The sequence below is a fragment of the Lepisosteus platostomus genome, chromosome 14 (assembly GCF_059453375.1).
Source record: "Lepisosteus platostomus isolate fLepPlt1 chromosome 14, fLepPlt1.hap1, whole genome shotgun sequence".
NCBI classification, from domain to species: Eukaryota; Metazoa; Chordata; class Actinopteri; order Semionotiformes; family Lepisosteidae; genus Lepisosteus; species Lepisosteus platostomus.
The window spans coordinates 18,866,630-18,893,049 of NC_142624.1; the positions used below are offsets into that span (position 1 = coordinate 18,866,630).

Below are 26,420 nucleotides of genomic sequence, written 5' to 3' on the forward strand. Positions count from 1 at the left end.
TAACAGACTTGCCCATATTAACATAATTTAAAACTAAAATTGATGAAATACAATAATACCAACAATTACAAGCTTAAAAATAAGCAAATAAAAAATTGCCTGTCATTTTGATGTCATAACAAAGTCGGCCAATAAATTCAAACTGCATCAAAACAATGCTTTTTTAATTATAAAGATCATAAATGGTACAAATGAGAAAACATTCGGCTCATCTGGTTGTTTTGTTTGCAAGTACTTACTGGATCTATATACTATATTCAGTTGCTTCATGAAAAAGGACTTCCTCTTAGTTTTAGTTATGTTCTTCTGGTTTGAGTCTATAGAATCAACAGAATTAGTTAACTTTGCCAGTGCCCTTGAGGATCTTGAATAATTGAAACCAGTACTCTCATTGTGCTGTCTATTTAAGATGAAAAATATTTTCAGTTTTATCCTGTCAGAGAAGGGGCTTTCTTTAAGCCCGAATGTATCTGGTTGCTCTTCTACAGAGCTCTATTTGTAATGTATTAGTCCGTTATACAAATTTAACATAACATTCCTTCATTTGTATTCTTCACTTTTACTTCAAATGCTAACATTCTGTTTGCCTTTTTTATTGCTTCAACACAGTCTCTAGATTATAAATTAAAAATGATGTATCAACATAAGCAAATAAGTATTTTTCAAGCAGATTTTTCAAGATTAACATTTCGCACTTTAGTTATAGTCGTAGTTTCTGCTATTAGCATGTATTACCGTACTCTTTTCTCAAGTAATTTACGAGGCGTTAAGCGCAGTTTTGAATTTGATCAAAATCTATTTGAATTTCCTGTCCTTTACCTTGTATGGTGTTTGCTAATACTCATGCTAGCTTGTATTGTCATGTGGAAATATGAATCTTCTCACTATACCAGAATGTAGATCAATTATATAAATTAGGAAATTCTGTGGTACTTTCTGACATCACCACAATTTTAGCTCTCACTTCTTATCTGTACTTTGATTCCAAAAAAATAATTACTTCTCAATGGAGATACATACATTACATTATGTGTATACTATCTACAATTTGAGAAATAATCTTTTTTGAAGAAAAAGTATTAAAAGACTTCTAAAATAAAAATATATTATACTCATTGTCCATTGCTGCTGTTGCTTTTTCAAGAAACATTACCAAGATAGTTAAGAAAGACTTCAGAGTTATAGAAAATCTCTCATAAATCAATGACAACAATTTATCACAATTATTCATATTGCAATTCAATTTAAACAATTGTGCTCTTTCACTGGTCCTCTGTCATGTATAAATGAGCTATTCTAAAATAATTGGCATAATTTCACATCTCTAATTATGAGTTTAAGCGGCCCTATGATAAATTACCCATTGGGACCTTACAGACAATGTTTGTATCAAGTTCTGCAACTTTAATTTCTACTGACTTCCTTTTGAATTCATGAGGTATTGAACAGTCCCCAGAAAACATAAAATGCAGTATTTGTTTACCTCCAATTTAAAAGGAAATTTCAACATTTTTCAGTATAGCTGTATTTCAGGATAGGTTTTAAACTTTTTAAAAGCTAGTCCCATACTACATATTAGCCTTTCCAATAAACATCATTACAAAAACATTTGGCTCTGTGCTATATTTGATTATCAGCAGGATTGTTATAAAAATTAAGAAACGGGTTGTATCAAAAAGTTGAAATGGAGTGGTTTGAAAGGGCAGCATGTTGTGGTCTGGACATGACAGGTCAAGGTATTCTTGCCTTTGGGATTATATAAAATGTGAAAATGTGACAAGTGAATCTCTTAGTGATTTTAAATACACTAAGCATTTCTTACAACAAAAGTTGGTAAAAATGCAGATTCCAAATCAGAAATTACAATCCAGTTTCACATATTTTTTTTCAAAAAGAAGTGACAGAAATATATATTTTCTGCACCATGTTTTGCAATAAACTAAATATAAAACAGCTGAATTGAGTTACTACAGAAAAGAATGACTAAGTCTTTATAGTACCTGCATTCTCACTGATACATCTCTGGGTGGAGGTATTTTATTAGCTTATCTGATGAGGTGACTACACCCTGTAATAATGTCCATTCATGCATTATGTGGTCTCTCTTTTGTTTCTTCTCAGCTGTAGAGAGCCAGAGAGCCTATGCTGAAAAAGAACATAGTGGAGTAAATAGTATAACGAAAAATATACCATAATGTTACAAGCACTCAAAGGAGGTAAAGAATTGAGGGGTGTATAAAGGAAAGGTTTGCATTTTATTTCATACATAACTGACATCAAAGCTTCTCCTCTTTGTTCCTAATGGAGTTCTGTATCGCTAAATAAAGGCCTTGTTCACAGAAGGCAGGAGACAAACAGACAGGGGGCTCTGTGTGATGATGAATCTCTTGATCACACCCTGAGCCCTGGGTTTCTCACATAATTATACCCTTTTTCCTCATCTGCCACAATCCAACTACCTATGAAGAAACCTTTGAAGTTAGGGCCTTTCAAAACTGAGCTAAAGACAGTTGGGTTTGTATGGACTGTTATCTGTTGTTTTCTTTTAAAAGCATGAGTTTCTTGAAATGGTACTTATTCACTTTTGAACAAAAAGGCAATTATATCACAACCCTCCACTTAAGAGGCCAGACTTGAAGCTTACAAAGGTTAATAAGCCATTTTAAATTATTTTTCAAATAAATAGTGGTGATTCTCTAAGGGCTTGTGTGTTAGCAGTTGATAAACTTGAAACTCTTTTCCTTTAAAAGTTGGTAAAAAGTTAATTAAGGCTCACGATGGACAACAACTTCCAAGATTTACATGCTTGATGGATGTTTGGATTATTTGGTAGGATACTTGCAATTAATGTTACAGAATAAAGTATCCTGTGAACTACGGAGGGAAAAAAAGATTTCCCATTTCTGTTTACGTACATATTTATACAATATTATGTTAATATATTACTTACCATGATGCTGTTGTCCAACAACCTCCCAGCTGGATTGGAGCTGCAGTACCAAATGAAGTAAGCTACAGTATTTAACCTGCCTCTGATCCAGAACAAAGACTGTTCCAACTTTAATTCAAGCTAAAGCAGAAACAGATCTTCAAGGCAATTGGTAGCGTTTATAATGAGGCCTCCAAAAATGGGATTGGTGCTCATCATGCCGAAGACTAAAGAACTTTGTCAAAAAAACTGCTAAGGGAAGCAGTCCTTATCTCAATTCATATTCTGGACAATGCTGTGCATTCCAACACCTCGGAAGTCATCACTCACAAATGGCTGACATTGATGAAGAAATTAAACATTGCCTCAAGGGGAAAGTACAAGTGCAACCATTGACAGCCTAAGGAAATGAATATCTGAAGATTATGACAACAGATCCAAATCCAAGCTAATGGTCTTTCAATCAATCATTATCCCCACCCTACTTTACGGAGCCGCTAAAACATTAACAAAAGAAAACACCTTAAGGCGCTAAAGAAGTGTCATCAACACTGTCTGCGGAAGATTTGTCTAACTCAAATACATCTAGCAAAGAGTTCATAATCACCTGACATCAACTTTGCTTAGTTGGCCATGTTGTCTGGCATCTAACGCCATTGTTTCAAAAAGACAAATGTGATTTTCTCTGAGCTCAAATATAACATATGCTAAAAATCAGAGATGTCCTAAAGGACATCCTCACTTGAGGAAGTGCAACAGCAACATAAGCTCATGGGTCAGTTGGACTGCATCAGATGGAGAAAGAGTCTTTTACAAAGATCTCAGCATATCACGTTTCTGCCATTTGAGAGAGTACAGTCAATGATTATATCATGTATGTACTAAAGTACATCAGCATTTGTTTACCAGATAATGTATCCAATGAATGGTTCTTGAAAGAGATATTATTGTAAGTCATCCAGCCTATGTAGCTAACGATTTGAAAAAGCAGCCATGTACTATTTGACCTTTTTGCACGGAAGTCATCTGATGTAAAAATGACCTAGGCAGAAGAATGAGCTTGATGTAATCCATATTTGAAGATCTCAAACCCACATGGAATGAAATTGTAAATCATCACAGTCTTTTCCATAATTGAAGATGGAAAATAGAGTTTAAAAGGGACAGAGTTCAGATCTGGGTTAAGAGGTTACTTACCCATCCATAAGCTTCGGTCTGATGATTTAAAATGAATTTAATAGTTAACACCTCATGGTCCTCCTCTTTTGAAAGCATCAACCTCCATTAACTAAACAGAGAAGAAAACATATTTTTGGATAAAGAATTATTACTTAATGTTTTGAGAAATCTTCCATTTCTGTGACTGAGGTACAAATTGTGTTTTTCAATTAGTTATCTTGTGCTTTTAAAAAAAACCCCACCATATTCCTTCATTCTTAAAAGTCGTTTATTTTTATTATTATTCATGCTCATATAACTTTGTTTAATTAGGCCCTAACTATGTTTCACCAACACACAGTAAAAACTGCTTTTAATCTGCTTGCCAAAAGCAATAGAAATTTAAATTGTAGGATAAGATTACATTATACATACTGTAATATTGTACTTTTGTTATATTTCCCCTACTTTTCTTTTGCTCCTTAAACTGTGTAGTCACATCTAAATTATATCTTAAAGACCAAAAAGAAAAATGCAAAACTATACTCAGTGTTAATCATTCCCTGGTGAAAGTAGTTATTTAAAGATTGGTGAGTGTCCTGAACTCAGCTGAGTGAAGATATTAAACTCATTAACAGGTAAAAGGGAGAATTTGATACTTTACATCTCAAGATCATTTAAGTCAATTAATTAGAGAGTTTTGCAGTTTCCGACAGGTGACAGATTACCTGCAAGATTAAGATGGTGGTGTTACTTTCTTTCCTTAATGCTGATAATAATAAAGTATTTAATACTGGCAGGTAACCCTTTGGGAATGTGTTAATGGAACACATTAGTGTTTGCAATGTACTTTATAATGACAGCCATGTAGCAAACAAAAATGTCTAATGTAGCAAGTGTGCACTCCTAGCAAGTGCATGCTTAAATATTCATTATTCTCTTTTCATAAAGTCCTGCAAATTATACTCTGAGAGGCTTTTAAAAGGAGAAGAAACGTTTAACTTCAAGGCATTTAACATGATGAAGAATTGAAGGTGTCATGTATTCAGACTGATCTTTTCAAATCACATTTGAGTTCACTGTAAGGACAGCCTCCTTTATAATCAGGGGAATTCCTCTTTAGCTTACACATCTAAGGGAAGGCTAGGAAAAAACAGCTCTGTAAAACTCACCTCTCTCTCTCTTTCCTCAAGCAACCCCTCCTCTTTGACAGCTGACTTATTCTCATTTAAATGTCTGCCTGTGCTGCACAGCACCTCTCCCTTCAAATAACTCTTCACATGAAGTAGCACACAGCAGGATGAAGCAGCAGGACTTGAACAGGATCGTAAAATCCCAGCCAGGTTACACCACTGGCAGTCAGTGATTTGGCAGATACTGGATTTTGGGCAACAAATATGCGCCTTGATTCTTTCCTACACACCTGAAGGCCAAAACAAAATCAATTAAGTCCATTAAAGGAAGCCTGAAAGAAAGGTCAGCTCTTTTTTCTGTTCATTAAACTGAACATTTACAGGCGGATTAGTTATTAGAATTAATAAAACACTAGAAGAGTGACAAAGAGCTAGGCAAGTAGCTAAACCAATGAAAAGGCTTGGCTTGGAAATACTGCTGAAAAACAACAACTTCCCAAAAACTGTGGTCACTGAAAAGTGTGTTTTCATTCTAATGGAAATCTAATTATCTTCTAAGCCTGTTTGTAACTCTCCTTGCTGAAGAACTTTAAGACAGAGCTGGAGGTGACATGTCCTTCAGATAAAGGCTATCATGAAGGGCTGTGTCAGGTTCCTTGCGGGTCTGCTGAGCTCCTGTTGGACATTAGTCAGGGTTCCAGTGAATGGAGCTCCATAACAAGGACCTCTGATGTCTACGCTGCTGCTGGTCTGTGCGCTCCTGTACACAGGGATGAGAAGTGGCCTTGCTGGAGGATGGAAACCATGCACAGGTAGAACATTTCTTAGATGATTTCTTCTTTTTGGATTCTTTCTGTCAGGAATACTGGTATCACTTTAAAATAATGGGCTACATGTAAGAATTTGGAACTATTAGTGATCATCATCTCATCAACATAAGATATGTCTTTGGCATTCAAAAGGAAATACTTGGGTTATCCATGTGTTATTCCTGTGATATTCAGTGAGAATTGCAGTAAATTTGTCAGCATTATTTTAAAGTGCATAGTGTTGCCCTAATTCATGAATCTTCCTTCTTTTTGCTTTTGATGTTTATGCATTGTCAGGATTGACAAATTTGGATTAACCTGTTCTGTATTCATTTATCCTTTGATGTGCTAAGAGCAACAGATGTTCAGTAATAGCCAAGATGAAGAACTAGCAGAAATCACAACATACACTTAAAGAGGACATATGGAGATATGGATATTTCACCACAGTGCTGTTGCTCTTCTGTGAACACTTGCAGTACAACCCATAAATATTGTGGCTGATGCAACACCAATCTGGAGAAAAGCGTGTTAAAAACACGTCTACAACAAAGGGCCTGTCACATGATTCCTTAATTTGTAACTTGGGTGCTAAGAAAAAATAAAGAATGGAATATGAAAACACATTTATCAATTGTAAAGTGGGGTATGATAACACAAAAAGACATCATTTTAAAGATTAACTGATAACTTTGGACAATTAACGATAAAAGAAAATAAATGAATTGTTGCCCCACTGCAAAAATTGCACAATTGGGGTTAATGCTGCACCCTACAGTTTGATAAACCACTTTAAAATTGCACCATGTACCTTTCTACAGTCATCTGTGATCTTATTCAGTTCAATTATAGGTTATAGAATTACTTGGATTATTAACTGTGTTTCACTTTTCCTAAAGACATCAATCAGATGGAATCCTAAAAAATAAGAGATGTCTACACACACCGTATAATTACATTGCTTCAAAGCGTGCAGTTGCTGAGGAAGATTTCCTTTCTTAAAATATTGATTAGTTTAGCAGAAGAAAAAAATTATACCCCCCCCCAAGAAAGTAAGATGCCTGACAAAAGGTAATTGAGCAACAAAACAGTAAGTTTCACATATACTATCTGCAAGTGTGCATCTGTCATGTTGATCTGTTCTGTGATCTGTCTCATAATATCTGTGTTCAGAAGAATGGAAGAAGATCTACCATATTTCAGAACAGGTTGCCTTGTAATGCAATTTGAAAGACTGTAAACAGCTGTGTGATTACTACTATTGTTTCAATAATGAACCAAAAAGAGAACTTGATTCTGGAATTGTTCACTGAGTACATTAACATCATGACTTCCAAACGTTTAAATTACTTAAAATCCTTTCAATAAAACTGTTTTCCAGCTTACCAACAAAAAGAATGTAATGAAAATATGATAATGGTACTTACAAGAACTGAAAGGTTATGCTTCTTACCAGCAAGTTGATGCTTGCACTATACATGAAAACTATTCACATTCATAGTAAACAACTTAACCCCATGAGCCCATCTAATAGTTACAAAAAATCTAATTAATTTATTCAGTCACACTTGGAAGAAGGTTGTAATTTGATTTATGTCAGATTGCATAGATGTCATTTACTTGCAAGGCAAGCATTGCAAATATTAGGAAGTGAACGTACAGATAGCAGACAGCTCCAGCTTTTTATTTCCCTGATTCTTTCTATGCTGAAGTTACATTTTTAATTACTTCCCAAAATATTTGGACGCAATCAAGTCATACAGAAAGAAAACATTCTAATGGAATAAGGCATCTAATTAAAATAGTCAGACACCAAGATTCTGGAAAAGACAGGTCTAATTAAAAAAAGCTGCCAACTTGAAAGATGGATTTTTAAAAGTCTCTTTAAATGCTTACTTACCCATCATGAAATGGCAAGAGCTAATAAATATTTAATTCCATAATTCATATTATCAATTAATCAGTTTAATAATAACATTTTGTTTAGTTTGTTGCACCAGTAAGCCAAATCTATAGATGTCTCTTGATTGCCTACTTTGCTGTGGTTAGACTCATCAGGGGAAGGTATTGGCACCTGCTATCACTGTTTGAAACCTTTAAGTAAACTTTGGAAATGAAAGGATCATTGCTGAATCTAATTGCTCTTATGTCCTAAGTCTGAGTAGCTGTCTCTGGCTTTGCCTGCCTGAGGATAAGAAGTTGAACAGAGCTTACAAATCACTGCGTCCACTTTGAAAATCACAACCACAAGATTAAATAGATTTACAAGGTAGCTTGGATATGTGTTTAGTATACAAAAAGGAAGACATACTGATAGCTTCCCACCTTTACAGTCCTGAATAGTTCTCACAAATGCCTTGAGACTCAAGACAAAGCCACAGATACAAGCGGAGCTAACTGAGACCTGTGCTTTTGTTCAGTGCACTGAAGTACTGAATAAAAGAATCCCAATGAAACATTATAAGTCAGTATTACCCATCACATGACTGGGAAGCAGAAATGAGTGCTAGTCAAATTAATCAAGATAACCTGTTCTAGATTGTAATAATTTGATAATCTTAGGTAAGGATAAAAATGCCACAAAAAAAGAGAAAAAATGCACTAACATCTTTTAACTGGTGTTTGCAATGCTTATCTTTAGAAATTTGAATTATTTGTTTGCTTACATATGTGAGAATGCTGGTCTTGCATTGTTGTGTATTCTCTGTATTTTGAATGCTATGTTATGTCTTTAAATAATGTTAATATACTTAGACACACATTGAATAAAGAATTTTTTATGCAGTGATATGCAACACTATATTCCTACATAATTGGCAGTACTTTAGTTGGGTTTGTTATGGATGGCTCAGATTCAGATTCAGGTGGCTCTCAAACTCTGAGAGCAAAATAGACTTATCAGATGATGAAGACAACCAGTGTTAATGACAGCCTACTGTGCTTGCAGCCCTTCACTGTGTGAAAATGATGTCTTCAAAGCCTGCTTTTCTTCAGTTTCATGTCATTATTCTCCCTCTTGTATACTCAAAGTATTTATTTAAGATGCATGGGGGCAGACATAACTATTGATCTTGATCCCTCTGCTTTCCTTTTTTCACAATACACAATGGAAAAAAACAAAGGCAATAATATCCAGCAATTTTCCTTTCTGCACTATATTACAGAAAAATATAAGTTGTACATATTATTAAAGAAAGCCTGCTCGATCTTTCTTAGAAGATCCCTTGGAAGCTTCAGTCTTGTTCTGTCACATAATGAAGGCGCATGTATCTTGCCTCAGGATGTAACTATATTTTTAAAAAACATGATAAGACAATATTACACATTATAAATATAAAATCCCCAAAAAACTAAAGAACATTTTACAGTATATTGTCTTTAAACAGTATATATTTTATATACCCTTTCATTTACTACAGGTCCCGAAAATGTTTGTATTATTATGAGATGTGGTAAAATACTATTCCACATATGTTGTGAAACATAGGTTTTATTTTTCTTTAGTTGCAAGTTTAAATAAGAAATTATGAAACTGAACAATATTTGTTCATATTCATATTATTATGACTGGTTCTCTGTATATGTTTCTGAAAGCTGATGTGAGAGGTTTATTTTCCTTTTTCAAGATTCTCTGTAGATCCTGTTACAAGGGAGCTGCCTTTGCAAAAATTGCCTATAGACTTGGACATTAAAATCAATCCTTAAGAAAGTTTTTGGAAGAGTGGTGTAAAAAGGCTGAAAATTGCTTTGCGGCTCTGTAGTCTGAGACACAGGCAAAAACAATCCCCGTTGCAGGTAAAATCTTTAAAAACATGAATGCTGTAAAATGCTTATCAGAATCCCCTGAAAACTGCAAACAGGACAGGGACCTGTTAACTTATTGAGTTATTTATGAAAACTAAAGGTATATTACTAGCCAGGAGAGTCAAAAACATTTGACCCATTGGTTTAATAATAAAATTCATTCAGTTCTGGTAAAGTTAAATGCAGAGAAAACTCACACAGGGTGGATTCTATGCCTAGGGGCATTACACATGATGAAATAAAGACTCGACTCTTGTCAGCTTCAATTAATTACCTTCTTTATGAAGCCAGGATCTTTCCCTACTGTGAGCCTATACCCTGTGTCTTTCCCTCACTCCACCCCTTTGCTGTTTTGAAAACCTGCCTCTCCCTCTGGGGACTGGCGAACCCTGATACTCTTTGGGCTTTATGGTCTAAATGTGACAGCTTTTCCGTCAAACACAGAGGTCCTAGCTTAGCCAGACCATTCGTTCAACAGCACGTTTTCTTGTGGTACCATACTAACTGCTAATGCTTGAAAACCCACAGAGTAAAGGTATCTATATCTACTCTGAACAAACTGCAGTACATGTATGTCCAAAATTCAGCAGCCAGAATCCTGACCAGGTGTAGTGCAAGTGTTCACATTACTCCTGTCCTGGAGTCCTTGTACTGGCTTCCGGTCAAATTCCGTATAAACTTTAAAATCCTCATGCTCACCTATAAGGCTCTGCATGGCTTGGCACCTCAGTACCTGTCTGAACTATTATCACCCTACTCCCCGCTTGGCAACCTCCGCTCTTCAAATTCTGCCCTCCTTACTGTCCCCCAAGCCCGTCTACATTGTATGGGTGACAGGGCCTTCTCCTGTTATGCCCCCAAGCTCTGGAACTCTTTGCCCACGGATATCAGAGAGTCACCTTCTCTAAACTCCTTCAAATCCAGACTCAAAACCCTTTTCTTCAGAAAAGCCTTTACTTAACTTGTTCCATTCTTCACCCCTCTGCTCTTCTTAGTACCACCATCCACAGTTTCCTCTATATATTGTAATTGTGTCTTATCTTGTGTTTTCTCCTTATTTATTGTTGTATTCTTCTTATTTATTGTTATTGTCATCCTGTAAAGCACTTTGAGAAGCCACCTTTAAAGGCACTATATAAAATAAAGTTTATTATTATTATTATTAAAGTGATTTTCTCTTCAGAAAATAACAAGAACAGATGTAAATGACACTGAGGATTATCAACTTGTAATAATTTGAGACTTAATTATGAGATGCTAAAGTGTACTAGTGTACAAAACACCTGTCAGAACCCTAACAATTATATAGTGTTTTTCATGCCAGTGGATCCCAAATTTACACACATAAAAAGAACTATTTTATTCACATTTTAAATGCATTACAATGGGTGATGTGCAGCAGTCCTGTTGTGGCAGCAGTACACATGCAGAACTGAGAAATTGGTTTAAGGGGAATACAGCTTCCTTAAGCCGACGTCACACTACAGGGCTCAACACGACTTCTAGTCGGAGAGCATGTCAAATTTAACAACTGCTGTTGCTGAATCTTGCTGCCTTTTCTGTCCTAGAGGGTTCAAATCATATGACTAGGAATCACACAGGGTGACTAATTGCACGATTCCCTCCCGACTTTTCATCACAGTTCCAAATCTCGTATTGTGCCGCGAAAGTACCGCGAGGTCACCTCATTTTGGCAGCCAATCAACGTGGACCACACCAGAAGGAGCACTGCACGAAAGTAAACAAACACGAAACATTGAACAGACATCTGTGTGGCTCCCAACTTTGACGAGCCTCTTGTCCATTTGCACAGTCCAAAACACTCACTCTCCTTCTTTTCTTGCAGCCACTGTGTATGCATTGTACTTCCGGTTAAGCGCTCATTGGCTGTTGACTGTCGCAGACTCAAGAGCCCATCCCTATGACTTGTGACTCGCTATGAGAAAATCAAACCTGTTTGATATTATTGTAGCGAGTCGCGGAGAGTCGTAGGGGCTGTTAAGAGCACTATGGCTGAGTCGCTGGGGGTGTCACACTACACAACTGATGGTAACGGGCGCGTGCTACGACTCTCTCCAACTCACTGTGATTTTCTTACCATTATGTAAACGAAGGCTACGACTGAAAATCCTAGGAAAAGTCATGTAGTGTGACGCTGGCTTTATGTACACATGGATACATCGGCATAAGTATATTGACCTTTCTGAAGTCTTTTTATAAGGCCTTGTCTCTGTTTTTGCTGATTAAGAATCATTTACAGTGAAACTTTGAAGTGCTTAAAAGCTTAATATTAACAAAAAGTTGAAACTGTGATAGCATTTTTTGACTGCTTTTTTATTTCTTTATTTTGTTTACCTTCATATCTATTATGCCAGAATCATCTTTGGTTTCCCTAGTGAGGTGTTTTTATAAATAAATATAAAATATGATGTTTTTAAGATGGAGGAAGAAAATATTTTCCGGTGTTTCTAAAACAGTTTGTTACAGTGCATTGTGATAATTTGAACTTATTTTCTAAGGGGTCAGTTAAACATTACCTGGGTTAATACAAACAAGCTTAGATTTAGATCTATATCTAAACAGCAAAATTGAAAAGTTTTTTAAATTTAGATTAATTAAATTCTTTATATGGATTGTGTGTTTCAAAAAATGTTATTAAAACATAATTTTCAATATTTACACCATAAAATCCATATATACAGTATACAGTATATTATGTTCTGTGCTTCATTAAAAAGCAAAACAAACATGATATTTGACACAAGTTCTTCTTATATTGTAAGACATAGGATTGTTTATTTCTTTAAAGCCTCTGTAAACCTTATATTTTTATAACTCCTGAATACATTTGATAATATATACATGATTTATTTTAAAATTTGATTTCTAGCTATTTTTTATACTGAAAACATATTATAGTACATTGTACCAGCCAAAACTGTCTACAAACGGTATGTGTGAATTTCCTTAGTTTGAGAATTATCCCTATTTTGTCTTTTTCTGAACAACAAGAATACATATTAGGATATTATCACCCTCTTAGCTTTTGGAAAAGCAGAGCTTGCAAAATTATTCTAACAAGTCTGCTTTTGAGTAAATAAACTGTAGTATAAAAATTATTTAATACCTTTATTCAAAATCCTCTGATTCTGCTTATAGTGATATTGAATATTGTGGGATCTTTTCCATAATACTGTATATGGTAAGAAGCACAGGACTCTTTTTATGTGAGTGTGCTTCGTACTGTAACAAGGCAGGACATTTGGTACACAGATATGCTGGTGCTCAGCAGATTGTATGGATGCTGACACTACGATATGGTTTGTGTTTCTTTAAGGAAATAAGGGATCAGTATGGGTCAGTATGAAACCTAGGATTCCGGGAAAAGATGTCTTACTGAGTATTACTAGGGTACCTTCATTACTGTTCATTATTGTTCTGATTGAACACCTGATGTGCATTAGGTTTTTTGAAGTTCCTTTTACAAGATAGAAACAGTTTAATGTTTAATGTAAAGTTTGATATCCGCTTGTTGTAGTGATACTACTGTATGTGTTTGAGTTAGGACAGTTGAGACTAAGAATGAAAATATAACTTTGTTTTATTTAATAAACAGGCTTCCACCGGAAAACTAAATGCCTGTCTTACGGAGAATTACAGAGGAAGTTATATGCTACTATTCTCACTCCTAGCTGACATCTGTCCATTAATTTGACATTATAAGTGTCTTGTCAAACTCATCCCAGGTTTGATTTCCCTTTTGCCTTATTGTGGTTGTCAAAATTGGTGTGATTCCTTACATGTGATGACCATAATGCACAGCTTTTTGCTTCATTCAATCTGGTGTTTTTTTAAGGACAACACAAACGTAGTGCAAATGCCTCATTCATGACAATCTTCAATAGATTCCACTGCATAAAGCTAATAGATTTAGTGCATGTATAAAATATTCTAAATACTGTCTTATTTATATATGAATGGAAAGTGAAGTCTAAATACATTTTAAACATATCTGTACCAACTCTGTTTTAGGAACAAGTAAAGAATTATTCCATGCTTTTTCCAAGCTTTTCACGCGAAGAAGGCTCCACAGCCGAAATGTTGTGTTTCTTTTCTTCTCTTTTCAGGATGCGATAAACCTTTACTTGTTCCTTTGCAGCCTATGCGTGCTGATGCAGCTAACTACTTCAACTCTGTTTAATATTGACTGAAAGTATTGAAGCCTAACGTGTCTGTTATCTAATTATAGACACTGATACACAAAAAAGCATCAGTATTTTGTTATCCCAAGGAACAATACTATTCAAACATTCATCAAATATTCCTAATGTAAATAACATTACTTATACAGTATGTCCAAGGAGTACAGAATAAAATATAGACTATTGCCTTTTTATTGTGCATCAATACAGATTAAAACTGAATGTTTTTAATCTCATTCTACTTTTTTAATTGAAATATATTGCCCAATAGAAGCACAGATCACAAACCCTGAAGTACAGTAAGCGCAACATTTTCAAAACTGTATATAAATTTTTATGACATCCTGTCCTCTTCTGCAACCCTCGTTTAACATTTTTTGTTCTAAATTTAAAAAGGATTTGTAGGTTGTTGTGAAAACACAGATACAGACAGATGGATCACTTAAAATTACAAATGGTCTAATCTTGTTTTATTGTTCTGCAAATAGAAAACATGTAATCTAATTAATTACCTGCCCCCCAAAAGTTAAATGCAGTTGCCAGAACCAAGCCTTTCAAAAAGGGAAAAAAGGAACTTTACCTTTAGTGATGTTAATTATGCATTTTATTGTACTTCTTTAGTTTTTTTATTAAATGCCTTACTGTCCATCCATCATTTCAGTAACAAAGAAAAAAAATCTAGATACCAAAAAAAAAAAACTAGATACCAATTATCAAGTTAAAATTCATATGATTGGTACTACTACTACATGGTACTACTTTACCATGATTATTCTAGATTTTAATGAACACGTTTTCACAAAATCTGTTTGGCCTGTGGTACCCGCTTCAAAGTCGTATAATATAATAATTAGCTGAAAGCAATGGCTTTACAATTGATAATTTTCAAAGCTTTCCTATGTCTTAACTTTTTTTTCCCAGATAGGAATTGTAAAAGTGTTAAAAAGTATAAATCCAATATAGACAACATAAGTGTTGAAACAAGAAAATACATGAACAATGTTTTGTCTAAGCATAGCTTTGGAAAATTAGCTGGAGTGTATTTGAGGTAAAAGCTTTGAAATGTATCCTGTAACTATATACTATGTCAGATCACTTCTTCAACTGTTTGTGTATCTTAGCACAATGTAGCAAAGGACTGAGTATGTCTGTCTTTTTTACAACAAAAAGGATTTTTGGTGATTTTATGGGATCTCATGGCCTACCTACAGTATCTTTACATCTTTACTGTATAGTCAAAGTATTAATGTATACTGATATGCAATAACTTTTTAACTACTCTTATTTGTATGTTTTAAACCCCTTACTGTATTGTTTATCACCTGTGAAGGATATTCATTTTGGGAGAAAACGTATGCCTTTTCTTTTTAATAATAAACTAGTTTTCAAACACAAGTGATCTTACAAAGTAAGAATTACTCTGCTTTAAAGAAAAGCATAATGGTGATCCCAAAAATTAAATTACACTGATAAACAACATGTCTGCTTCACACACAATAAGAGTTTATGCATGTTAAATTGTCCAAGTACAAAAATTCTAATTCTTAAATATTTTCATAGACTTTAATATATAAAATCTCTCTATATATAAAATCTATATATACCTTGTATGGATAAATAAAGACTAGCTCATAGCTCCAAATGCCATGTTTCTGTTATCTTTTCAAAAATCTCAGATAAAAGTGTAAGTGGAAAAAAGATTATCTCAGAAGATCCTTGCCATCCCTCTTTAAATTACCTACTTTGCATAATTAGTCATTTGCATTTTCCACAGAGATTGAATATTCCTATCAGAGCTAGAATTGGCAGTGATTTCAAACAGTTTGTTGAGCTGTTGAGTGAAATTGGCCCTGGTTCTGGGATATATACTTATTTCCTGCCCTGCAATGCTCTTAAACTGTTTTTTGTACTGTATGGTATGGTACTGAATGGCTCCTTCTAATCAAGAAGTAACCAGTGCGTGACTTTTTTTCTTTCATAGTACGGCTAAATTACAGTAAGTCAATTGCAAATTTAAAATCAGTAGTTGAAATGGAAAAGTCATATGCAATGTACACTTCTGTTATTGCTGTTGTATGTTCGTATTCCACACAGCTTACAGTCCATAGCCCTTTCTGTCCCAATCTCTGTATAGTACTTGGAATTTAATAACAATCAAAGGGGCCTTTTTTTTATGGCAGGGCAATACAAAATGAATATTTCCCACCTTTGATCGAAGTCTCAGAATATGGAAATTGTTTTAAGGAGTGGAGTGTGTTTTTAAAATAAATGTAAAGGTACTAGGTGGAAAAAGAAACTGGCTTCTCTGGCCAATAAACAGGAAGCTCTAGGCTAGGTCATAACACTTGGAGCCTTGTGTGACACAGCTGATCCCTGCCATGATTTGTCATTCCTGCAGATTTGTTACCACTGGATTTCCTCTCCAGGGTTCTGCCTGCTGGTGGAATGGCCCTCAGTGGGGTGAGAATGGTTCAAGACCAGGGAGCCCGGGGCCTTCAGTTTATGGCTCCTCACCAGGCCCTTAGTTTCCCTGCTTCCCAGCTCTTCATCAACTGTGACTATTTTCCGGAGGAGTTCTCCATTGTCACAACACTGAAAATATCAAGAATTGCCTCAAAGGTAATGTCCACAAAAACCCTTTGCTTTCCATTTCATAAGCCGGTTGCTATCCGGTATTTACACACAAATTGAATTTGGGACGATTTTTTAAATTTCTTGTACATAATTCATCAAGTTGTGGATGATCTTTAAAGTTGTAATGGTAGTAAAACAAGCAAGATTTAGGTTTTAGTTGCTAGGTGGGCTTAAGGAAAGGTAATTTATATAAGTTTTAGATTGGAACACGGGTGCAGTAAATTAACACCATATCTATGTTTTGTGAACTTAATCATTTGTCTTTTTTCTTTTCTCGTTATTCTTTGATCCTTTACTCTGCTCCAATCTGTCCTTAGTACTCCTCCTCTATGAAACATAAGCCACAGGCTTTACTGAATCTGATGTATTTTGAATTTTAGAAACCAGAATGCCCTATCCATAAGAAAGAATAACTGAAATTCAGAGAAACTCAGATTTACAGCTTAATGACACAATATGAGATCATGGACAGAATTGGTTTTAAACATGTTTAGACTTTCCTTATATTGATTACATTAAGTAAGTATTGTTTCAAGCATCAAATACCAAGTAACTTCGTATTTAACCTTTCGTAATTCAAATTCTGTCCTTTAAAAAATTGGCTGAAAATAGGTCCAAACATCTGAGCAATTGAAGAAGCAATAAAGTCCTGGCCTCTGATTTGAAAGCTGTCAAAAAGAGGATGAGATAGAAGAAATTGCTGGCAAAGTAAGGGCAACCCAATATAGTAAAAATTATTTGCTGTTCAGGATTTGAAGGACATTTTCTTTAACAGAAACATAAAAAAGCTAATTTTATTGTAGCCTATGAGAACTGCCTGAAAATTATAACCATAAAGAATTATCATTATTTTACCTATAGTTAATTTGGCACATTATCATTTTCCTGGTAATTCATACCATTATATAATTGAGCTTTACCAGAAACTGAATGTATTTTTTTCCTCATGACTTGTAACAAATAAAGTTTTAATCAGAGGATTTAGACATAATGAAAAGTAACTATTGGCTGTTTAGGGCTAAACAAAACCAATAGTTCATGTACCTCACTGTTAATGTTGAGCTTGAAGCAATTCATTTAGATATTTTGAGGTTTTACCTCAAAATGACTTTTTATGGTGCTATGCTGCTCATTCACTCCTTGGTTACTGTTGCATTTAAAAAAAATAAAAATGTGAGAAATGCTGCATGTCTTTTGCCTTCTCAGAAAAATGAATACCTTTTCAGTGTAGTAGAGGAAGACTCCAACAGCCTGCTACTGGGACTTCGCTACTCTCAGGATAAGCTGCACTTTTTGTTCTCAAACTACAGAAAGAGGAAACGAATCTCCTTCAGATCAATGCGGCTGGCTGACAACCAGTGGCACACTCTCATTTTAGCAGTTTCTGGGTACTACGCATCTCTCACAGTGGACTGTGGCATGCCCATCGACTTGTAAGTTTACTTTTTTTTACAGTAGCCGAGTAACAGCCTAACAATGCCTGTTGAAAATGTCTCATGCTGTTAAGCCTTAGTCTGATAAATGTCTAAATTTTGGAAAGTCTGTCCAAATTTTCAATGATTGCTTAGGTTTCATTTTTAGTTAATGATGTGTTAGCCAGTGCTGCTATGACTAATAAGGTCAAATAAGGAAACATATTGTTACAAATGGGTGGTTACAAAACTGGTGAAAATCAGGAATTAGCCGAGTGGTTTACTCAATTAATGAAATAATTATTCATAACTCCCAACGTGTAGGTGATTTTCAGCAATATACCTTTTGAGAGAGGTTTGTATAATTAGAGGCACGTGAATTCTTTGTTCGCTGGTACAACTTTGGTGAGAGGAGTAATAATCCAGGCACACTTGGTTAAACAAATATTTATTACAATGACAAAACACAAACTTCATTACACACAACATACAACACACAAGTTACTTTATGTACAGTATTTACAAACAAGGCAGAGGCCTAACATTCTGATCACCCAGAAAACCCCAGACTGCTACTAACAGAGGTCACATAAGAGATGAGCTGCATACATCCTTACTCCTTTGAAGTGTTTACCCTTCCAAGTGTCACAAATCTAAGATCTGAAATCTAAGAGACACTTCTCAGTCACCTAAAGCTGTAACAATATTACTATTTTCATATAACTTAAGTGTATCTAAACAATTTTAGTTTTCAAATGCAGCAAAAGTTTTATAAGGTGTGTATGAACGTTCAGGTGTTTTGGTTTTTGATGAATCAGTTACTGATTTCTTTAAATGTCTTTTGTTTTAAATACAGGTTCTTTGACAAGCCATTCCCCGCATCTCTGAGCACAAAGGGCTCCAGGTTCTACATTGGCAATAGGAGACGATGGAAAGGATTGTTTTCAGTAAGCTATCCTTGTTGAGATTTTGACTCTCATAATGGGTCAAGTTATTATACCCACTTCTTTGGGATAGTGGATGCTTCATATGTTATATTGACAAAATACACGTTGTTTTTAAAAAGAAAATATTTCAGCATAAATTTGATACTACAGGTGTCTTTCCTGCCAGCATATCCCCATGCATCACTGTTGTACAAAATGTCAAGAAAAGCCCCTCAGGGCACACTTGTTCTGGTCACACATTGTTTCTGGAATTGCCTGGCTCTGAGATACAAAGTAATGCATAACACAAACTATGGGAAAGAATCGGGACTACACAGTACTAATATGGTGAAATTAAAGGTAAACCAAATATTTACCTCAGACAGTTTACCATTGATTGCACATTGAATGGAAATAACTTTTATGTAACTAAAGTTTTACTTTAAAGAAGGCTTCACTAATGATATTGATCACTTTAAGAACAGAAAACATTACCTTGCTTTGGCAATGTACTGTAGGTGTATAACAAACAAGGAGCAGGAGCATTGTCAGAGCTCATGTGCTCTCCTGTTCCAGGGGTTGCTGCGACAGCTGGTTCTGTTGCCTGGATCTGATGCTACCTCAAGAATCTGCCCCTCCTTACATCCCCAGCTTGCCATCCTCTCTGTTCCCCAAGCCCTGCTCGACCTACCAGCCAAACCCTCCGGAAATGAAGTCTTGAAGTACCCGTATGGTGAGTAAGCAATTAGAAGAGCTTTGGGAAATGTTTTAAATAGAACTGGCTGGAATATTGACCCAGTTCCAGTTTTTAAGTTGTTGAGGTCTCAATAAATTAATTTCCACATTGTCCTTGTGGGATTCAAAGCATACAAAATACTGTCAATGCAATCTGTGTTGGAATGGCTGACTGTATTGTCATTTAGAACCTCAGAAGAACATTTGTCTCTTGTGTTTCTTGTGTTTCCTGTATGGATTAATATAATTTGAACTTCATGAACTGCATGAATTTTTGCAGTCTGTGCATTTAATACAGTACTTTAAAACAAGTTCCATAGGGTTACTAGGATGTTCTGAAATTGTATGTAGACACTGTTTTACAAGGTCATCTCTTACAGTGCCATCCTATTAACTTTCATCCCAGAAATCAGTTTGTTGTTTATTAGTACCATCGCAATAAATCAAAATGTCGTACAGTTTTTTAAATGGATTCAATTAGTATTCCTCATACTATAGTAGGACCGTTATCAAGAGCTTGTGTTTTCTGGGATGTTTTGTTTAACCTGTAAACATGATGTTGTGATGGTAAGAATATCTGAGCAATCTTATGCCTGCTTACTTTGTGACAATGATTGAGGGGAGTGAGTTTTGTGTGTTCCTCTCTCTAAGTTTGAGCTCATTTTGGTTTCAGGTTTAATACTGTCTGAGTGTTTTGTATTCAGTGCTGCTGCTGAAAGACGTGGTGGAACTTAGCCAACACTGAGATCATTTAATCTTTCTAAACTACAACATAGTTCCTCATTTCCTGTACCACTGAGACACAGGATGGGACAAACACATTCCCATGAGAAGATTATGTTTTTAAAAGTGTGATTTCAATTAAGCCTTTTCACATAATACATGGTGTCTATATTATTATCAGATATTCTAAAACTGTATGAAACAGAACTAAAACAGAACTAAAAATGACTTCTTCTTGTTTATAATACAAATAGAAGACTCATATTTTAAGGTTTCTTAATAAATAAAATGACCAGAAAGAAAATGCACAAAGTTTTTTTAATCTATTTGTTAAAAGAATTACAGCATGGAAAACAACTGCTTCTGTGGTAGGAAAACATTAGTCATGTATTTTTAGCATTCTGTGTGAATGCAGACTGATTCCTAAGCAACTGAAAGTTTAATAGGAAACATTCAAGCAGAAAATTAATAATCAAAATTCAAAGTAAGAAAATAATTTTAAACCAATAGAAAAGGCCCAGTATCAGTTGACTACAATCACATACAAGAATCAATTTGATGAAAAGATAATTCATACTTTCTATAGAACGTATATATTTTTGTACAAGGGTGTGCTTTATTTTCTCTTTGTATTCGATACATTTCTTTTCTGAGTGAAAAAAAACATTAGAATAGGACACTTTTTTAGGCAAGTCTATTTATCTACTGAGACGCTGCAATCTGTCATTAAAGATTAACCTCTTTAGGTACCTTAGAAATAACATTATTCACTGTGTTTTATTGTGGTTTTGCACTTCTCAGTTATTTGGAAAAACAGGTTCTCTGATATGTTATTTCTTGCAGAATTCTAATTTGGTGATTTAACATCAACAGCTGCTGCAGACAAGGTGTAAATCAGAAACTGGGCCAGAATGTGCCTCTAAATAAACTTGTTAAAATAGTTTATTTTTAAGATGCTGCGGCAAATAATAGACTGTGATTTCAATGTCTAGCTTAATTCTATTATTTTATCTAACAAAGCCTAGTTGTTTGTTTCATCACGTTTTCAGCTAGGCTGTTCAGAAATAAAAATCTTGGTACTGAAAGGCACTGAGAGTGGATGAAATGATTAATAATAGTAAGAAAAGCAACTGGATTACTGTCAGGTTAGAGTATGTGAAAAATCCCAGTTCACTCTGTATGTTTTTATATAAGTAATTTTCTTATAAACATATAAACATCCTGGTAGAAAACAAATATTACAAGGAAAAAGCTGTATTAAAATCCATGCCTCACGGACAGGTTAGAGATTAAAGGTAGAAGATGAAACTGCAATGTATCTCCTCAGGCAGACAGACAGTGACAGAAATACTATTCCTTGTGTTAATTGAAAAAAAAAGATACTGATCTGGTAATTTAAAGCATTATGAAACTATTCAGGTACCTGAATTCCAGGACTATAATATTTTGCTTACCAACTAATTTATGCTAGCAAAAATAACAAAATAATCTGTTGCCATCAAACTGTTATTTATTTCTGATAATTATAGAGGACAATGATAAGCAGTGCATCAACCTGTCCTAGAGCTCCTAACAGTTGTGCTTAGTTTGGATAACTGATACTACCGGTTCTAGAGTGAATTCTGACATTAGATTCGTGGGAAGAAAGCCTAGTGCTTTTGATTGTTACATTTGGCACAGCGGACAAATGTGTGATTCAGTGCCACCAAAATTCATGCTAAATGAGGCTGAAGCAAAAACATAACAGAATAGATTTTTTTTTTTCAGAAATGAAAATCTTACAGTTATAGCGTGATACAAATAAAATAAAATCTCTTGTTGAACATACAAACGTATTTTTCAAATGCATGGAAAGTTGCACACCAATCTTACCAGCAGTTATGCTAATACGAATATAATGTCATTCTCCCACCATGGTGGAATCAGAAGCTGAATTGCGAGTAACTGTGGGGTCTCGTCCGCCTTGCACAAAGACGGAAATAGGCCAGCTGTGGTTTGACACTCTCAAGAGAGGACTCTACACGTGTGACAGCCGGGACTGGATCGCCATGTTTCAAGGTTTGGAAGAACGTCTTCATTATTAATTCCACAAACATAATCTATTCTGTTAACCTCCAGACAAAAATCACAGTCTCGAGCAGACACATTGGGGAACCATAGAAAATGTAATAAATCACCTCAATTTGAGGTCACGGATGAATTTGACAATTTTCACAATGTCACCTGGAGTGTAAAGAGTATGAGGAAGTCAGTTGTTTTCCTTTTCTAAGCTACTGTAGGTCATAACAGCTCTTGCCAAATTATCTTTTTTTTTACACAGAAAAAGAGAGATTGGACTATGTGGAGGATTATCAGGATCTATACACCAATTCTGAAACCCTTGATATCGAGGTGTTTGAAATCCCATCGGTAGGACTGTTTGTAGCAACAGCCAATCGGAAGCACTATCCAGGTTCTGGGATCTATAAATGGACTAATGGCAAGTTTGAACCCTACCAATACATTACAACATATGAAGCACAAGCCTGGAAACATTTTACTGTTGATGACAAGGTAAGCCTTCTACTTCAGTGAAATTTTATAAATGTGATTTAAAGTGATTTAAAGGATTTTTCCTTGTGCTTCCCTTGTTGGCTGCATGTATCATGAATATTGTGCATGATTTGTGTCCTGCTTAGTGTGCTACCTTCTGTGCTGCTCAGGCATCTTCTTCAGTAAGTCTTCTTTTGGATGAGGAAGCTAATTATTCCTTATCCTCAAAGGGTCAACAGTTTGTGCCTGGAAATATATTTTTAATCCCCTTGTTGGTATAAAACTAATAATTAGAAAACACAGATGCAGTTTTGTTTGTAATAGGAAATATAAAATTGCACAAAACCAAAACAATAAATAGAACTATTGCCACATTTTTCCAAATGAACATCACCTCTACGTGTAAAGGTCCACAAATCTACTTAGTTTTGATTTAGTTTTGATTCAGACTTTGAAGAAACAAATAACTTGTATTCTTACATAACTAGCATTATTCACTTACAGTACATAATGAAATGCAATACAACATTTTTTGAGTGTTCTTACTTTGTTGTAACCCAACACCACTTTCCAACCACGTGTTCAGTATAACTACTCATAATTACCAAGGAAATAAAAAAAATAATGGTGAAAATATATATTGGTCATATCTTGTGGATTCAAATCAGTATAGCTCTGATTTTTTTTTTAATTTGGAAATCGAGATATTTTTTATAAAAACTTTTCCCCCTACAATAAATGTGGCAAAGAACTTCAAAATGAAAAGGGACATGTCCAAAAAGAATGCAATTAAAACAAAATACAAGGTTTTAAATAATAATGCTTAATTTTATAATAATTACAGTTTGACTACACCTGTTTTTCATTTTTGCACCTAATATAACTACTATTTAAAAAGCAGAGAAGGTGCATAGGTAAAAAAAGCTTGACAAAATAGTCTAATGCCAGTAACATTACAAGCAGATCATGGTTTTCAGTATAACAAAATATAAACACAAAATATAGTACATTTCATTTTAAGTGGTTCTACTACTCAATGGTTCTACTACTCAGCATCTTCACCTTAAACAAACTAACGCACAGATTTTGTGCAACTCTTCTCAAGTCCTGCAGCGATAGGGGCGAGGTGGAGCGACAGGTAGAGGTTACTACTGGTAGTCGTAGTCCCAAACCTGCATGTAGGTTCTCCATTGACCTAGGGCAGCAGTGAAGTCCGGCAGCATCCCAGGCAACTGAGCAGCCCTATTTAGGACCAGCACCGCTCACCCTAGTAAGGGAGGGTACAAGAAAAGGTGTCCTATACATTGGTTGCCCTAACAATTAACTGGCCAGCTGGCCGCAGCTGGCAGTTAACCCCTTCTGTGGTCGAAAACAAAGAAAAATGAAACTTACACTCGATGCGTGGAATGTACGCACCCTTCTGGACAGAGATGATGCTGTCAGGCCTGAGAGAAGGACCGCATTCATTGCCCGAGAACTGGTGTGGTACAGAATCAACATTGCTTCCCTCAGTGAGACATGATTTGCCTGGAAAGGATCCATCTGTGAACCAAGAGAAGGCTATACATTCTTCTGGAAAGGGAAAGCTGAGAACGAGGAGAGCATTCATGGAGTTGGGTTTGCTATCCACAACGCACTCATCCCTATCTCCCTATCGGTGTTAACGAATGCCTTATGATACTTTGCTTCCCTCTCTCCTGGTCGAGACATCTGACCATTATTAGTGCCTGCGCTCCTACACTAACCAGTTGTGATGATCAAAAGGAGCTTTTCTACGAAAGCCTAGATGCACTAGTAAAGTCCACTCCTGCAAACGACAAGCTCATCCTACTATACAATTTTAATGCCAGAGTGGGGAGCAACTGCAAAGGTTGGAAGGTGTGCTAGGCTCTCAGGAACTCGGGAAGATGAACAGTAATGGGCTCCTCCTGCTGACCATGTGTCCTAAAAATACCCTGGCTATCACCAATACACTCTTCAGATTCGCTAACAAGTATAAGACCACTTGGATGCACCCCAGGTCCACCTTACTGGCACCTTATTGATTATGTCATCGTCAGCAGTTGAGACATTCATGACGTGAAAATCACCAGAGCCATGAGAGGTGCCGAGTATTGGACAGATCACAGACTGGTCAGGTCTGTCCTCAATCTTCGCCCCAGTGCACTGCAGGAAACCAAAGCTCATCCAGACCAAGTTCAACACTGGGAAGCTGAACAACCCACTCACGAGGGAGAAGTACCAGTCACACCTTGTTGATGCACTATTTGATCATGGACCATTGGCTGGAGACCCAGCTGAAAAATGGAATCAGTTAAAACAGCTGGTATCAGAGTCTGCAGAGACTGTCCTTGGACACAAACAGCGGGTTCAACAGGACTGGTTTGACGAAAACAATTAAGAGATCAGCAAGCTTCTGGCTGAGAAGCACAACCCCTTTATAGAATGGCAGAACGACGTTACCTGTGCTTCTAAAAGAGACCACTTTAAATACCTCAGGAGCAAAGCTCAGAAAGATCTACGCAAAATGTGAGACAGCTGGTGGGAGTTCTTCAGTTCACTGAAAAATATCTACGGACCCCAAAGCCCAGCATTACTCCGCTGTTCACCTCTGATGGCACCACTTTGCTAAAAGAGAAAGGAAGCATCATCATGTCCTGGAGGGAGCACTTCTCACACCTCCTGAATGTGTCCTCCACTGTTGACTACGCAGTCCTAGAACCAATCCCACAGAAGCCTTCTCTGGACCACCTTGACTTGCCTCCTACTCTGGATAAGGTCAAGAGAGCGATCAACCAAGCCAGACCAGGCAAGGCTCATGGCATGGATGGGATCCTTGGCGAACTCTTCAAGGCAGCCGGCTGTGAAACTCTGGCAACATTCCACAATATCCTGACCAGCATCTGGGAGGAAGAGTATGCCGCAAGACTTTGGAGACGCTACTGTTGATCCCTTGTTCAAAAAACAAAGGCAGCAAAAGTGACTGTGGCAACTACAGAGGTATCTCTCTCCTCTCTATTGCCGGTAAGATCCTTGCAAGGGTTATTCTCGATTGCCTGGTTTGCGTAGCAACTGAGAAAATGCTACCAGAGGCACAGAGTGGCTTCAGACCAGGCCACAGAACCATCGATATGGTCTTCTCGAAGAGACAGATCCAAGAAAAATGCATCGAACAACACATGGATCGATTAGATGAAGGTTTTCGAATGGCCTTGTCCATTTCAGTGGTGACTCTTCTTCCCCATTCGGAATCTCTAATGGTGTAAAACAGAGTTGCGTCCTTGCCCCTGTCCTGTTCAATCTATTCTTTGCATGCGTCCTGAACCACAACCCACACAACAATGATAGAGGAGTATATCTAAGATACAGACTGGATGGCTCTTTGACATCTGGAGCTTAAATGCCAGGACCAGAACCATCGAG

General features: G+C 36.0%; 1 protein-coding gene across 1 annotated transcript in view; it reads left to right on the forward strand.

Moving 5' to 3' along the window:
• The first annotated feature begins 5,316 nt into the window (after positions 1-5,316).
• tspearb (thrombospondin-type laminin G domain and EAR repeats b) overlaps positions 5,317-26,420 on the forward strand; it is a 52,679-nt gene continuing 31,575 nt past the window's right edge. Inside the window, exons 1-7 of the mRNA XM_088607343.1 lie at positions 5,317-6,032; positions 16,434-16,654; positions 17,876-18,102; positions 18,938-19,028; positions 19,584-19,740; positions 22,392-22,523; positions 22,786-23,018. Coding sequence (XP_088463469.1) covers positions 5,951-6,032; positions 16,434-16,654; positions 17,876-18,102; positions 18,938-19,028; positions 19,584-19,740; positions 22,392-22,523; positions 22,786-23,018 — 1,143 coding nt within the window. The 5' untranslated portion in view covers positions 5,317-5,950. The remainder of the gene's footprint in view (positions 6,033-16,433; positions 16,655-17,875; positions 18,103-18,937; positions 19,029-19,583; positions 19,741-22,391; positions 22,524-22,785; positions 23,019-26,420) is intronic.